The 16,191-nt window shown below is 43.3% G+C and overlaps 1 protein-coding gene across 8 annotated transcripts in view; it reads left to right on the forward strand.

Annotated features, from left to right (window-relative positions):
• Positions 1-16,191, forward strand: part of LOC139366372 (prominin-1-A-like) — a 113,922-nt gene that overhangs the window by 76,825 nt on the left and 20,906 nt on the right. For all 8 annotated transcript variants that reach the window (XR_011626756.1, XR_011626755.1, XR_011626753.1 and 5 more), the window contains 11 exons: positions 649-769; positions 976-1,039; positions 1,313-1,402; positions 2,382-2,611; positions 2,714-2,788; positions 2,899-2,962; positions 3,248-3,407; positions 10,430-10,582; positions 10,796-10,919; positions 12,906-13,009; positions 15,211-15,295. Coding sequence is in view for 3 of the 8 variants with exons in the window: in XM_071103790.1 (XP_070959891.1) it covers positions 649-769; positions 976-1,039; positions 1,313-1,402; positions 2,382-2,611; positions 2,714-2,788; positions 2,899-2,962; positions 3,248-3,407; positions 10,430-10,582; positions 10,796-10,919; positions 12,906-13,009; positions 15,211-15,295 (1,270 nt within the window). In the remaining 5 variants the exon portion in view is untranslated. The remainder of the gene's footprint in view (positions 1-648; positions 770-975; positions 1,040-1,312; positions 1,403-2,381; positions 2,612-2,713; positions 2,789-2,898; positions 2,963-3,247; positions 3,408-10,429; positions 10,583-10,795; positions 10,920-12,905; positions 13,010-15,210; positions 15,296-16,191) is intronic.

Here is a 16,191-nt window from a genome sequence, read left to right on the forward strand (position 1 = left end):
GTCATTGGCTGGCTAAATGGACTAGTTCAAAGTATTATTATTTTACCTTTATTTAACTAGGCAAGTCAGATAAGAACAAATTCTTATTTTCAATGACGGCCTAGGAACAGTGGGTTCAGGGGCAGAACAACAGATTTTGTACCTTGTCAGCTCAGGGATTTGAACTTGCAACCTTTTGTTTACTAGTCCAATGCTCTAACCACTAGGCTACCCTGCCACCCAATAATAACTGAACGCCAGTGATTATTTGTGGTATTTGTAAACTGATTAGAGGTCTGTGTAGTATTCACAACTGACAGAAGATGTGAATTGACATGAATTCTCTTTCAATAAAATCATAAGGATGTGTTTACACAGGCAGCCCAATTCTGATATTTTGCCCAATTATTGGCAAAAGAGCTGATCTGATTGTTCCAAAGACCAATTAGTGGAAAAATATCAGAATTGGTCTGCCTCAAGCATTTCGCTACACCCGCAATAACATCTGCTAAATATGTGTATGTGACCAATACAATTTGATTTGTATAAATGTAGCCATAAAGCTTCAAATATCTGGATTAGAATATTTAAAACGCTCTTAGCTTAGTGTGTCTATAGCCTATAACTCTTTTAATGTTCTGTGTGGTTGTGTTTGTTGTCTGTCTGCAGGGCTGGAGTACTGTGTGCGTATGCAGCTAACCAGAACCTGAGCTCCCAGCTGGAAGGCATGAAAAGACTGGTTAGCAGCAACCTGAAGGACCTGCAGACCTTTGCCAATGAGACGCCAACGGTACAGCCTTTTTACGGCAGCTTCAATGACAGTTAACTGTAGGTGTGCACACAAGGCTAAGTAGAGAATGTAATAGATGGATAGATTAAACGTCCTTGTGTGTGTGTGTGCGCGAGAGATAGAGAGAGGCTGACAGGGTAACACAATCTCTGACTAAAAAAAGAGTCCTGCGTTTCTGTAACTTTATTCTGCTCTTCTTTTCACAGCAAATTGATTACCTAATAGCACAATACGCCACTGCCAAGTACACAGTCATTTCTGACCTAGATAGTAAGTCCATATTGTCTCTGTTCAGTCTATTGTCTGTTGCAGAAAACTATGAATCTATGGCCATATCAGGTCCCCTAGATACATAACAGAGTTGGAGTCAATTTCAGTTCAATTCAGTTAATTGAGGAAGTCAACTGAAATTCGAATTTTTCTCTATTGCTTTTCTATGAGAGGAATTTGAATTTGAACATTTGTTTACTTCCTGAATTAACTGAATTTAAATGTAATTGACCCCAACCCTGATACATAATAATGTAATGTCCCCATTCTCAGATGTGGGTCCTCTGCTTGGAGGGAATATTCATGTGGAATTGGGCACAGAGGTGCATCCTGCACTGGACGGGGTGCTCCGTATGGCTGGAGGTAAGTCCAGTCCTTATGATGTCATTCCTCTTTCAGGCAGATGCTTTAATTATTTTTACTCTCTTCCACACTGACAATACTGTCCTCAAATTGGACACAAGTTATAAGGATCTTTTAAGAATATACTGTATATAGTACAGTAGCATTGTAGTTCTTACAGAAATATCTTGTTAATTAGCTCATAACAAGGTGTACTTTAATGGCTGAAGTAGACATCCTTCTCTTTCCTTTTTACTTGTTGTCATAAAGTCAAAGTTCAGAGGGCCATTAAAGGTAACAGTAAATTAACCTTGACCGGTGACCCCTTGACCTTGAGACTTCACCCTCGTGTCACTCTTGTGATTGGTCCTCTTGTGGTTCTCCTGGCTCTTGAGCCAATTGTATGGAGCCTGGTCCAAGATTTGTTTGTGCCATTGGCGTGACAATGACTATAGGAGATGGCAAGGCAGCAAAAACAGTTCTGGGACCAGGCTAAATCGCTAGACATCCCTGTGTGTGTACAATACAGTAGCTGCCTCTATTTGGAACTGTCCAAACTTACCTTGTGTGCCATCTTAATTATGAATCGATATGGATATATTAAGTATATGGCCTCCCAAGTTCCAACCTTGCTCCAACAGTGGATTGAACCTGCAACTATTGTTCACCTGTTCAATTCTAAAAGCTTCCCCCATGTGAATATGTGTGTGTTATTTTGTGTGTAATCAATGCCAGGGTATGGATTTGCATGTGTGTGTATTTGGTTTGTGTGTGCGTGATTGTGTGTGCATACATTGAGTGTTTTTGTGAATCTACCGTGTGCATACCTGTGTGTCTTTACTATGTGCACTTTCATACACACTGTAAATGTATGTAGTTCTGTCCTTGAGCTGTGTGGACCCCAGGAAGAGTAGCTGCTTTTTTCACAACAGCTAATGGGGATCCTAATAAAATACCAAATACTCACCACCTGTCCATCCTACCCCGTCCCCATCCCCAGCCATGCGGGAGACCAAGGAGGCCCTGGAGAACGTGAGTGTGTCTCTGGAGGTTCTCCAGGAGGCGACAGGGAAGCTCCACTTCAACCTGAGCCTGGTGCGCTCTAGCCTGAACAGAACCCTCAATGATCCGGGTTGCAGCGGCGAGGACTCGGATGCCACCACCACCCAGCTCTGCCGCTCCATCCACAGCTCCCTGGCACAGCTCCACGTCAGCGCCAACTTCACCCGGGTATGCTGTCACACTTCATTAAAGATGATAATAATAGTCATACTGTAATAATTAGATTTATATAGCACAATATAAGTATATGTTGTATGTGATGTGTTGCAGTTACCTGATGTGAACAATCAGCTGGAAAGTGTGAATCAGGTGCTGAAAACGGACCTCAGCGATATCATTCAAAAGGTGAGTCTAGAAATGTTGTATAAACTTTATGTACTGTATAAGTTGTGAGGTTTTCTTTGTTATTTGTGATATCTTATCAATGTTGCCTTTGTATTTCCTTCTCCAAACAGGGCTTCTCCTCATTCAATGACACTCCAGGCATGGTGAGTGACCAGATGAGGGACGTAGTCGAGGGTGAGTGGCATCTCTTTAACCTCACTTAATGCTCCCCAAAAAGTTTCAAAAGACACTAAATGAAGGGTTATATAATTTGGAGTGTTCAACTTTGCATTGCCAAGTCAGTCATGTTCAATATGGTATGAATACTCATTGAAGGTAATGTCTTATACGCCCAAATAAGATCAATGGCCATATTCCAAATATTGACCTACACTTGAACTGTTGTACCCCAAAATATAACGTTGTATTACTCCATTATTTCACTAATGCCCTTGAATATATCCACTCTCTCCCTCCCAGGAGCCCGGGGCATGTTGGACGTCATCAGCACCAACATCAGCAGCTTCTCCAAGGTGTTCCCTGTACACAGCTCTCTGGCCAACTTCACCAACTTCATCATTCACACACAGTCCAAGATAGAAGACTCTTACCCTGAGATCGATCAGATAGACTTCTACAGGTACAATCAGGAACTGGGGCCCTATTCACAAACTGTGTGTATTAAATGGCACCCTATTCCCTATATAGTGTACTACTTTTGACCAGGGCCCATGATGTGCTCAGGGTTTAGAATAAATAAATGTCTTCACCTGCCTGGTCTGTGGTAGATTGACGTAAAGAGTACAATCTGTTAATGAATATCATCTGGAGTTATTTCATCAGCACAGGTCACTGTGACATAATGTAATAAATAATAAAGAGTATATTCAGTCAGTAAGCCTTTAGGTGTACCCTGGACCTGACCCTGCATACATGGCCCCCTGTATTGCCCTCCAGCTGTGATTATTATTACACAGCCCTGAGACAGACCTGCTGTAGTCTCCATCATTATGGTGTTTTAGCCTAATGTAGTGGTTGGTTGTTACTTGTTATGGCACCTTTTATTTAATTTTTTTATTTCACCATTATTTAACCAGGTAGACTAGTTGAGAACAAGTTCTCATTTGCAACTGCGACCTGGCCAAGATAAAGCATAGCAATTCGACACATACAACAACACAGAGTTACACATGGAATAAACATAACATACAGTCAATAATACAGTAGAACAACAGAAAACAAAAAATCTATATACAGTGAGTGCAAATGAGGTAAGATATGGGAGTTAAGGCAATAAATAGGCCATGATGGCGAAGTAATTACAATAAAGCAATTACACACTGGAATGGTAGATGTGCAGAAGATGAATGTGCAAGTAGAGATACTGGGGTGCAAAGGAGCAAGATAAATAAATAAATACTGTGTGGGGATGAGATAGGTAGATAGATGGGCTGTTTACAGATGGGCTATGTACAGGTGCAGTGATCTGTGAGCTGCTCTGACAGCTGGTGCTTAAAGCTAGTGAAGGAGATATGAGTCTCCAGCTTCAGAGATTTTTGCAGTTTGTTCCAGTCATTGGCAGCAGAGAACGGTAAGGAAAGATGACTAAAGGAGGAATTGGCTTTGGGGGTGACCAGTGAGATATACCTGCTGGAGCGCGTGCTACCAGTGGGTGCTGCTATGGTGACCAGTGAGCTGAGATAAGGCGGGGCTTTACCTAGCAGAGACTTGTAGATAACCTGTAGCCAGTGGGTTTGGCGACGAGTATGAAGCGAGGGCCAACCAACGAGAGCGTACAGGTCGCAATGGAGGGTAGTGTATGGGGCTTTGGTGACAAAACGGATGGCACTGTGATAGACTGCATCCAGTTTGTTGAGTAGAGTGTTGGAGGCTATTTTATAGATGACATCACCGAAGTCGAGGATCGGTAGGATGGTCAGTTTTACGAGGGTATGTTTGGCAGCATGATTGAAGGATGCTTTGTTGTGATATCGGAAGCCAATTCTAGATTTAATTTTGGATTGGAGATGCTTAATGTGATTCTGGAAGGCGAGTTTACAGTCTAACCAGACACCTAGGTATTTGTAGTTGTCCACGTATTCCGTCCAGAGTAGTGATGCTGGACGGGCGAGCAGGTGCGGGAAGGGATCGGTTGAATAGCATGCATTTAGTTTTACCTGCGTTTAAGAGCAGTTGGAGGCCACGGAAGGAGAGTTGTATGGCATTGAAGCTCGTCTGGAGGTTAGTTAACACAGTGTGCAAAGATTGGCCAGAAGTGTACAGTATACAGTATACCTTATCCTAATGTAGTGGTTGGTTGTTACTTGTCATGGCATCTTATCCTAATGTAGTGTTTGGTTGTTACTTGTCATGGCATCTTATCCTAATGTAGTGGTTGGTTGTTACTTGTCATGGCATCTTATCCTAATGTAGTGGTTGGTTGTTACTTGTCATGGCATCTTATCCTAATGTAGTGTTTGGTTGTTACTTGTCATGGCATCTTATCCTAATGTAGTGGTTGGTTGTTACTTGTCATGGCATCTTATCCTAATGTAATGGTTGGTTGTTACTTGTTATGGCATCTTATCCTAATGTAGTGGTTGGTTGTTATGGTGTCTTATCCAAATGTAGTGTTGGTTGTTAGTTGTTATGGCATCTTATCCTAATGTAGTGTTTGTTGTTAGTTGTTATGGAATCTTATCCTAATGTAGTGGTTGGTTGTTACTTGTTATGGCGTCTTATCCAAATGTAGTGGTTGGTTGTTACTTGTTATCAAATCCAATTGTATTTGTCCCATACACATGGTTAGCAGATGTTAATGCGAGTGTAACGAAATGCTTGTGCTTCTAGTTCCGACAATGCCTTAACAACTGGAGGTCGACCGATTATGATTTTTCAATGCCGATACCGATTATTGGAGGCCCAAAAACCCCGATACCGATTAATCGGCCGATTTAAAAAAATATATATTTGTGATAATGACAATTACAACAATACTGAATGAACACTTATTTTAACTTAATATAATACATCAATAAAATCAATTTAGCCTCAAGTAAATAATGAAACATGTTCAATTTGGTTTAAATAATGCAAAAACAAAGTGTTGTAGAAGAAAGTAAAAGTGCAATATGTGCTATGTAAGAAAGCTAACATTTCAGATCCTTGCTCAGAACATGAGAACCTATGAAAGCTGGTGGTTCCTTTTAACATGAGTCTTCAATATTCCCAGGCAAGAAGTTTTAGGTTGTAGTTGTTATAGGAATTATAGGACTATTTCCCTCTATACCATTTGTATTTCATTAACCTTTGACTATTGAATGTTCTTATAGGCACTTTAGTATTGCCAGTGTAACAGTATAGCTTCCGTCCCTCTCCTCGCTCCTCCCTGGGCTCGAACCAGGAACACATCAACAACAGCCACCATCGAAGCAACGTTACCCATGCAGAGCAAGGGGAACAACTACTAGAAGGCTCAGAGCGAGTGACGTTTGAAACGCTATTAGCGCGCGCTAACTAGTTAGCCATTTCACTTCGGTTACACCAGCCTCATCTCGGGAGTTGATAGGCTTGAAGTCATAAACAGCGCAATCTTGATGCACAACGAAGAGCTGCTGGCAAAACGCACAAAAGTGCTGTTTGAATTCATGTTTACACGCCTGCTTCTGCCTACCACCGCTCAGTCAGATACTTGTATGCTTGTATGCTCATTCAGATTTATATGCAACTCAGGACACGCTAGATAATATCTAGTAATATCATCAACCATGTGTAGTTAACTTGTGATTATGATTGATTGTTTTTTATAAGATAAGTTTCATGCTAGCTAGGAACTTACCTTGGTTTACTGCATTTGCGTAACTCCTTGTGGAGTGCAACGAGAGAGAGGCAGGTCGTGATTGCGTTGGACTAGTTAACTGTAAGGTTGCAAGTTTGGATCCCCTGAGCTGACATGGTGAACATCTGTCGTTCTGCCCCTGAACAAGGCAGTTAACCCACCGTTCCAAGGCAGTCATTGAAAATAAGAATGTGTTCTTAACTGACTTGCCTAGTTAAATTATTTTTTTTAATCGGCAAATCGGCACCCCAAAATACCGATTTCCTATTGTTATGAAAACTTGAAATCGGTCCTAATTAATCGGCCATTCCGATTAATCGGTCAACCTCTAGTAATAACCAACGAGTAATCTAACCTAACAATTTCACAACAGCTACCTTATACACACAAGTGTAAAGGGATGAAGAATATGTACATAAAGATATATGGATGAGTGATGGTACAGAACGGCATAGGCAAGATGCAGTAGATGGTATCGAGTACAGTACATACTGTACATATGAGATGAGTAATGTAGGGTATGTAAACATTATATTAAGTGCCATTGTTTAAAGTGGCTAGTGATACATGTATTACATAAAGATGGCAAGATGAAGTAGGTGGTATAGAGTACAGTATATACATATGAGATGAGTAATGTAGGGTATGAAAACATTATATTAAGTGTCATTGTTTAAAGTGGCTAGTGATACATTTTTTACATGTATGGCAGCAGCCACTCAATGTTAGTGGTGGCTGTTTAACAGTCTGATGGCCTTGAGAAAGAAGCTGTTTTTCAGTCTCTCGGTCCCTGCTTTGATGCACCTGTACTGAACTCGCCTTCTGAATGATAGTGGGGTGAACAGGCAGTGGCTCGGGTGGTTGTTGTCCTTGATGATCTTTATGGCCTTCCTGTGACATCGTCTGGTGTAGGTGTCCTGGAGGGCAGGTAGTTTGCCCCAGGTGATGCGTTGTGCAGACCTCACTACCCTCTGGAGCGCCTTACGGTTGTGGGTGGAGCAGTTGCCGTACCAGGCGGTGATACAGCCAAACAGGATGCTCTCAATTGTGCATCTGTAATAGTTTGTGAGTGCTTTTGGTGACAAGCCGAATTTCTTCAGCCTCCTAAGGTTGAAGATGCGCTGCTGCGCCTTCTTCACCACGCTGTCTGTGTGAGTGGACCAATTCAGTTTGTCCGTGATGTGTACGCCGAGGAACTTAAAACTTTCTACCCTCTCCACTACTGTCCTGTCGATGTGGATAGGGGGGTGCACCCTCTGCTGTTTCCTGAAGTCCACGATCATCTCCTTCGTTTTGTTAAAGTTAAGTGTGAGGTTATTCTCCTGACACCACACTCCGAGGGCCCTCACCTCCTCCCTGTAGGCCGTCGTCGTTTTTGGTAATCAAGCCTACGACTAGTGTTGTCTGCAAACTTGGAGGCGTGCATGGCCACGCAGTCGTGGGTGAACAGGGAGTACATGAGAGGGCTCAGAACGCACCCTTGTGGGGATCAGCGAGGTGGAGATGTTGTTTCCTACCCTCACCACCTGGAGGCGGCCCGTCAGGAAGTCCAGTACCCAGTTGCACAGGGCGGGGTCCAGACCCAGGGTCTCGAGCTTGATGACGAGTTTGGAGGGTACTATGGTGTTAAATGCTGAGCTGTAGTCGATGAACAGCATTCTCACATAGGTATTCCTCTTGTCCAGATGGGTTAGGGCAGTGTGGTTGCGATTGCGTCGTCTGTGGACCTATTGGGGCGGTAAGCAAATTGGATTGGGTCTAGGGTGTCAGTTAGGGTGGAGGTGATATGGTCTTTGACTAGTCTCTCAAAGCACTTCATGATGACGGAAGTGAGTGCTACGGGGCAGTAGTCGTTTAGCTCAGTTACCTTAGCTTTCTTGAGAACAAGAACAATGGTGGCCCTCTTGAAGCATGTGGGAACAGCAGACTGGGATAAGGATTGATTGAATATGTCCATTAACACACCAGCCAGCTGGTCTGCGCATGCTCTGAGGACGCGGCTGGGGATACCGTCTGGGCCTGCAGCCTTGCGAGGGTTAACACGTTTAAATGTTTTACTCACGTCGGCTTCAGTGAAGGAAAGTCCGCAGGTTTTGGTAGCGGGCCATGTCAGTGGCACTGTATTGTCCTCAAAGCGAGCAGGTTGTTTAGTCTGTCTGGGAGCAAGACATCCTGATCTGCGACGGGGCTGGTTTTCTTTTTGTAATCCGTGCTTGACTGTAGACCCTGCCACATACCTCTTGTGTCTGAGCCGTTGAATTGCAACTCTACTTTGTCTCTATACTGACGCTTAGCTTGTTTGATTGCCTTGCGAAGGGAATAGCTACACTGTTTGTATTCGGTCATGTTTCCGGTCACCTTGCCCTGGTTAAAAGCAGTGGTTCGCGCTTTCAGTTTCGCACGAATGCTGCCATCAATCCACGGTTTCTGGTTGGGGAATGTTTTAATAGTTGCTGTGCGTACAACATCGCCAATTCACTTGCTAATGAACTCACTCACCGAATCAGCGCATTCGTCAATGTTGTTGTTTGACGCAATGCGGAACATATCCCAATACACGTGATCGAAGCAATCTTGAAGCGTGGAATCAGATTGGTCGGACCAGCGTTGAACAGACCTGAAAGCGGGAGCTTCCTTTTTTAGTCTCTGTCTATAGGCAGGGAGCAACAAAATGGAGTCGTGGTCAGCTTTTCCGAAAGGAGGGCGGGGGAGGGCCTTATATGTGTCGCGGAAGTTAGAATAACAATGATCCAGGGTTTTACCAGCCCTGGTAGCACAATCGATATGCTGATATAATTTAGGGAGTCTTGTTTTCAGATTAGCCTTGTTAAAATCCCCAGCTACAATTTATGCAGCCTCAGGATATGTGGTTTCCAGTTTACATAGAGTCAAATAAAGTTTGTTCAGGGCCATCGATGTGTCTGCTTGGGGGGAAATATATGCGGCTGTGATTAGAATCTAAGTGAGGAATTCTACGTCAGGTGAACAGAAGGACTTGAGTTCCTGTATGTTGTTATGATCACACCACGTCTCGTTAATCATAAGGCATACCCCCCCGCCCCTCTTCTTACCAGAAAGATGTTTGTTTCTGTCGGCGCGATGCGTGAAGAAACCAGCTGGCTGTACCGACTCCGATAGCGTGTCTCGAGTGAGCCATGTTTCCGTGAAGCAAAGAACGTTACAGTCTCTGATGTCTCTGGAATGCTACCCTTGCTCGGATTTCATCAACCTTGTTGTCAAGAGACTGGACACTGGCGAGTAGTATGCTCGGAAGCGGTGCGCGATGTGCCCGTCTCCGGAGCCTGACCAGAAGACCGCTTCGTCTGCCCCTTTTTCGGTGTCATTGTATTGGTTCGCCGGCTGAGATCCGATCCATTGTCCCGAGTGGTGGGCAAAACACAGGATCCGCTTCGGGAAATTCGTATTCCTGGTCGTAATGATGGTGAGTTGACGTTGCTCTTATATCCAGTAGTTCCTCCCGACTGTATGTAATAAAACCTAAGATAACCTGGGGGTAACCAATGTAATAAATAACACGTACTGCATAGTTTCCTAGGAACGCGAAGCGAGACGGCCATCTCTGTCGGCGCCAGAAGAACTCCTGGTTGGTTGCTACTTGTTACAGCACCTTATCCTAATGTAGTGATTTGTTGTTACTTGTTATGGCACCTTATCCTAATGTAGTGGTTGGTTGTTACTTGTTATGGCATCTTATCCTGACATAATGGTTGGTTGTTGCTTGTTATGGCATCTTATCCTAACGTAGTGGTTGGTTGTTACTTGTTATGGTGTACTGGTGTACTGACTCCAGGGTTCCTCTACAGGTGGATTTGCTGTACTGGCCTCTGCTGCATGGTGGTTCTCATCCTGGCCTTCAACTTCCTGGCCATACTGTGTGGCACCATGGGATATGACAAGCACGCCTCCCCCACCACACGGGGCTGTGTCTCCAACACCGGCGGCACCCTTCTCATGGCGTAAGTATTTCTGGCCAACTGGCCGGCTGTCTCTCTGGCTGGCTGGCTGGGTATCTGTTTGTCTGGTTGTGTCTCTGTCTATCTATCTACTATGTCTGTCTATCTATCTATTCTGTCTGTCTGTCTGCCTACACTTTCTGCAGTATATAGGCACTAAGAGTGTGAGTGTGTAGATTGGTTGATTGAATGCTCTATCTATGTGTGTCTCCACAGCGGTGTGGGTTTCAGCTTCCTCTTTTCTTGGATACTGATGGGAGTGGTGACCGCCACCTTCCTGGTCGGAGGCAACGTGGAGAAGCTGGTCTGTGAACCCTTCCACACCAAGGAGCTCTTCAAGGCAAGTTATGATGTGATAACTCTTAAGGTGACAATGTTTAGGTATTGTATGTGGTCCTTCTCTATAATCATGGTCTAGAACTGTATGATGGTCTTACTGTATAATCATGGTCTAGAACTGTGTGATGGTCTTACTGTACAATCATGGTCTAGAACACTATGATGGTCTTACTGTACAATCATGGTCTAGAACTATATGATGGTCTTACTGTACAATCATGGTCTAGAACTATATGATGGTCTTACTGTATAATCATGGTCTAGAACTACAGTGCCTTGCGAAAGTATTCGGCCCCCTTGAACTTTGCGACCTTTTGCCACATTTCAGGCTTCAAACATAAAGATATAAAACTGTATTTTTTTGTGAAGAATCAACAACAAGTGGGACACAATCATGAAGTGGAACGACATTTATTGGATATTTCAAACTTTTTTAACAAATCAAAAACTGAAAAATTGGGCATGCAAAATTATTCAGCCCCCTTAAGTTAATACTTTGTAGCGCCACCTTTTGCTGCGATTACAGCTGTAAGTCGCTTGGGGTATGTCTCTATCAGTTTTGCACATCGAGAGACTGACATTTTTTCCCATTCCTCCTTGCAAAACAGCTCGAGCTCAGTGAGGTTGGATGAAGAGCATTTGTGAACAGCAGTTTTAAGTTCTTTCCACAGATTCTCAATTGGATTCAGGTCTGGACTTTGACTTGGCCATTCTAACACCTGGATATGTTTATTTTTGAACCATTCCATTGTAGATTTTGCTTTATGTTTTGGATCATTGTCTTGTTGGAAGACAAATCTCCGTCCCAGTCTCAGGTCTTTTGCAGACTCCATCAGGTTTTCTTCCAGAATGGTCCTGTATTTGGCTCCATCCATTTTCCCATCAATTTTAACCATCTTCCCTGTCCCTGCTGAAGAAAAGCAGGCCCAAACCATGATGCTGCCACCACCATGTTTGACAGTGGGGATGGTGTGTTCAGCTGTGTTGCTTTTACGCCAAACATAACGTTTTGCATTGTTGCCAAAAAGTTCAATTTTGGTTTCATCTGACCAGAGCACCTTCTTCCACATATTTGGTGTGTCTCCCAGGTGGCTTGTGGCAAACTTTAAACGACACTTTTTATGGATATCTTTAAGAAATGGCTTTCTTCTTGCCACTCTTCCATAAAGGCCAGATTTGTGCAATATACGACTGATTGTTGTCCTATGGACAGAGTCTCCCACCTCAGCTGTAGATCTCTGCAGTTCATCCAGAGTGATCATGGGCCTCTTGGCTGCATCTCTGATCAGTCTTCTCCTTGTATGAGCTGAAAGTTTAGAGGGACGGCCAGGTCTTGGTAGATTTGCAGTGGTCTGATACTCCTTCCATTTCAATATTATCGCTTGCACAGTGCTCCTTGGGATGTTTAAAGCGTGGGAAATCTTTTTGTATCCAAATCCGGCTTTAAACTTCTTCACAACAGTATCTCGGACCTGCCTGGTGTGTTCCTTGTTCTTCATGATCATCTCTGCGCTTTTAACGGACCTCTGAGACTATCACAGTGCAGGTGCATTTATACGGAGACTTGATTACACACAGGTGGATTGTATTTATCATCATTAGTCATTTAGGTCAACATTGGATCATTCAAAGATCCTCACTGAACTTCTGGAGAGAGTTTGCTGCACTGAAAGTAAAGGGGCTGAATAATTTTGCACGCCCAATTTTTCAGTTTTTGATTTGTTAAAAAAGTTTGAAATAGCCAATAAATGTCGTTCCACTTCATGATTGTGTCCCACTTGTTGTTGATTCTTCACAAAAAAATACAGTTTTATATCTTTATGTTTGAAGCCGGAAATGTGGCAAAAGGTCGCAAAGTTCAAGGGGGCCGAATACTTTCGCAATGATGGTCTTACTGTATAATCATGGTCTAGAACTGTATGATGGTCTTACTGTATAATCGTGGTCTAGAACTATATGATGGTCTTACTGGTCATTTGTGTCGAAGGTTTTGGACACTCCTCACCTGGTGAACCCTGAGTGGAGGAACTTCATCCCAGGGTATATGTACAACGACTCAGACCTGGATCTAACAGTGGAGAATTTCTACAGGTAATACTGTATGGATGTAGCACTTACTACTGGGGATGTATTTCTGTGTATTTTAATGATGGCCTATGTTTTACATAGACTGGCTCGTCTATATAAACTCAGCAAAAAAAGAAACGTCCTCTCACTGTAAACTGCGTTTATTTTCAGCAAACTTAACATGTGTAAATATTTGTATGAACATAACAAGATTCAACAACTGAGACATAAGCTGAACAAGTTCCACAGACATGTGACTAACAGATATGGAATAATGTGTCCCTGAACAAAGGGGGATCTGGTGTGGCAACCAGCTGCATTAAATACTGCAGTGCATCTCCTCCTCATGGACTGCACCAGATTTACCATTTCTTGCTGTGAGAGGTCACCCCACTCTTCCACCAAGGCACCTGCAAGTTCCTGGACATTTTTGGGCGGAATGGCCCTAGCCCTCACCCTCCGATCCAACAGGTCCTAGACGTGCTCAATGGGATTGAGATCCAGGCTCTTCGCTGGCCATGACAGAACACTGACATTCCTGTCTTGCAGGAAATCAAGCGATGAACGAGCATGGCTCGTGGCATTGTCATGCTGGAGGGATGTCAGGATGACCCTGCTGGAAGGGTACACAACGTTGAGATTGCCTGCAATGACAACAAGCTCAGTCCAATGATGCTATGACACACCGCCCCAGACCATGACAGACCCTCCACCTCCAAATCGATCCCGCTCCAGAGTACAGGCCTCTGTGTAACGATCATTCCAATAAACGCGAATCCGACCATCACCCTTAGTAAGACAAAACCGCGACTCGTCAGTGAAGAGCACTTTTTGCCAGTCCTGTCTGGTCCAGCGACGGTGGGTTTGTGCCCATAAGCGCCGTTGTTGCCGGTGATGTCTGGTGAGGACCTGCCTTACAACAGGCCTACAAGCCCTCAGTCTAGCCTCTCTCAGCCTATTGCGGACAGTCTGAGCACTGATCGAGGGATTGTGGTTCCTGGTGTAATTCGGGCAGTTGTTGTTGCCATCCTGTACCTGTCCCGCAGGTGTGATGTTCGGATGTACCGATCCTGTGCAGGTGTTGTTACACGTGGTCTGCCACTGCGAGGACAATTAGCTGTCCGCCCTGTCTCCCTGTAGCGCTGTATTAGGCATCTCACAGTACTGACATTGCAATGTATTGCCCTGGCCACATCTGCAGTCCTCATGCCTCCTTGCAGCATGCCTAAGGCACATTCACGCAGATGAGCAGGGACCCTGGGCATCTTTCTTTTGGTGTTTTTTGGAGTCAGTAGAAAGGCCTCTTTAGTGTCCTAAGTTTTCAGAACTGTGACCATAACTGTGACCTTAATTGCCTAAGCTGTTAGTGTCCATTCCACAGGTGCATGTTCATAATTTTTTTATTGTTCATTGAACAAGCATGGGAAACAGTGTTTTAACCCTTTACAATAAAGATCTGTGAAGTTATTTGAATTTTTATGAATTATCTTTGAAAGACAGGGTCCTGAAAAAGGAAAGTTTCTTTTTTTGCTGAGTTTAGAATTGAACTTGATTACTTATGGATAGAACCATGTCATAACTCTAGATATTCCTGTTTTGTGGCAGCGTTTTATTTAAATAAATGTCACAGGCTAATGTCTGTGTCAATATTCTACCTCCTCACATTCCATCCGACATTGCTTATAATACATGATGTAAAGGATTGAAACTAGGGAGAGGGATACGTGAATTGCTTAGTGATCTTTTATGCCTCAGATTTCATCAACTTTCATCATCTCTCGATTAGAACAGGCAGCAAAGCTTTGTTCTAAGACCATCACGTTATGTTTCCTTATTTCCTAAGACCACGTGTTTCCTTATTACCACTTGTCGCCTCAGCCACTGCCTAGTCAGGGAGTTAGCCATGACATAGTGTGTACAGACATGACCATTCCTTTACCCTTACTTCACTCTCCCACGTGACCATTGAATGTGTTCAGTTATGTAACTACAAACAATGGACCTAAATGGGAAATATGAGTCATGCATGCTGACTTAATACTTTGTGTTGGATAAGCTTTCTAAAAGTGATTTGAGAGAACACTGCTTATAAAATGACCGGAAGGCAGCGATACAGAGCTGAATAGAGTTACAACTTTATTCACTGGGTGGCAGCAGAGAGAGCTAACTAACCAAGGAATTGAAAGGAATGGAAGTGATAATATTGACATTTCTCTCTCTCTCAGTAATTGCAAAAATAACAGAAGTCTCTACTCTGCCATGCGCCTGGATAAAGTCTTCAATGTCACAACCTTGCTAAACTCCAGCCTGGTCAGTATTCACATGCATTGTGCGGTGTGCACTCACTCACTGTAGGATACTTACTGTGTTCTGCATACCTGCACATGGTAGCACATGGATATAATACGCTGTAGTTACTGTAATCACACCCACAACGAATCAGACCATTTTTTTCAAGTAATTGAGATGTGTTTGATTTTACTTGCCTAAAACAATGTAACCAGTGGAATAGTCCCAAAAGTGTCAACTATGCCTACACTTCACACCGGTCAAGCTAAATCAAGTGTTTAGCTAACACTCTGCATTTCCACACTCAGATTCATGAGCATTAGCTAACAAAAGGCGTTCTTGCCAAAACAAAAAGCAGGCCAGTGAACTTTAGCAAGATTAGCTCGCCTCTTTTATTGAATAGTAAATAAGGATGGATAGAGCAGTCTAGCATAAGTTAGGCTAGGTTAGGGTTAGGGATGGATAGAGCTGGCTAGCATAAATTAGGCTAGGTTAGGGTTAGGGATGGATAGAGCTGGCTAGCATAAATTAGGCTAGGTTAGAGATGGATAGAGCTGGCTAGCATAAATTAGGCTAGGTTAGGGTTAGGGATGGATAGAGCTGGCTAGCATAAATTAGGCTAGGTTAGGGTTAGGGATGGATAGAGCTGGCTAGCATAAATTTAGCTAGGTTACACAAATTAGGAGTTTTTTTATATAGAATAAATACAAAAAGGTTTATGTTATTGACATGTGTTATTTATTTTGTTCTACAGTTTATCTATTGTTTTTCAATGTGGCTCTTAGCTAGTGAGGATGTGTTGTTTTAGCTCGAGCTATATGAGTGTGTAGAAGACATAATGGAAAGAAAACAGGCCATCTTAATCTGTACTTTGTATCAATGAATGGGGTTACCTAGGAAGCAGGAAGACCCTCTTT

This window comes from Oncorhynchus clarkii, chromosome 14 (genome assembly GCF_045791955.1).
Source record: "Oncorhynchus clarkii lewisi isolate Uvic-CL-2024 chromosome 14, UVic_Ocla_1.0, whole genome shotgun sequence".
Classification (NCBI taxonomy): domain Eukaryota; kingdom Metazoa; phylum Chordata; class Actinopteri; order Salmoniformes; family Salmonidae; genus Oncorhynchus; species Oncorhynchus clarkii.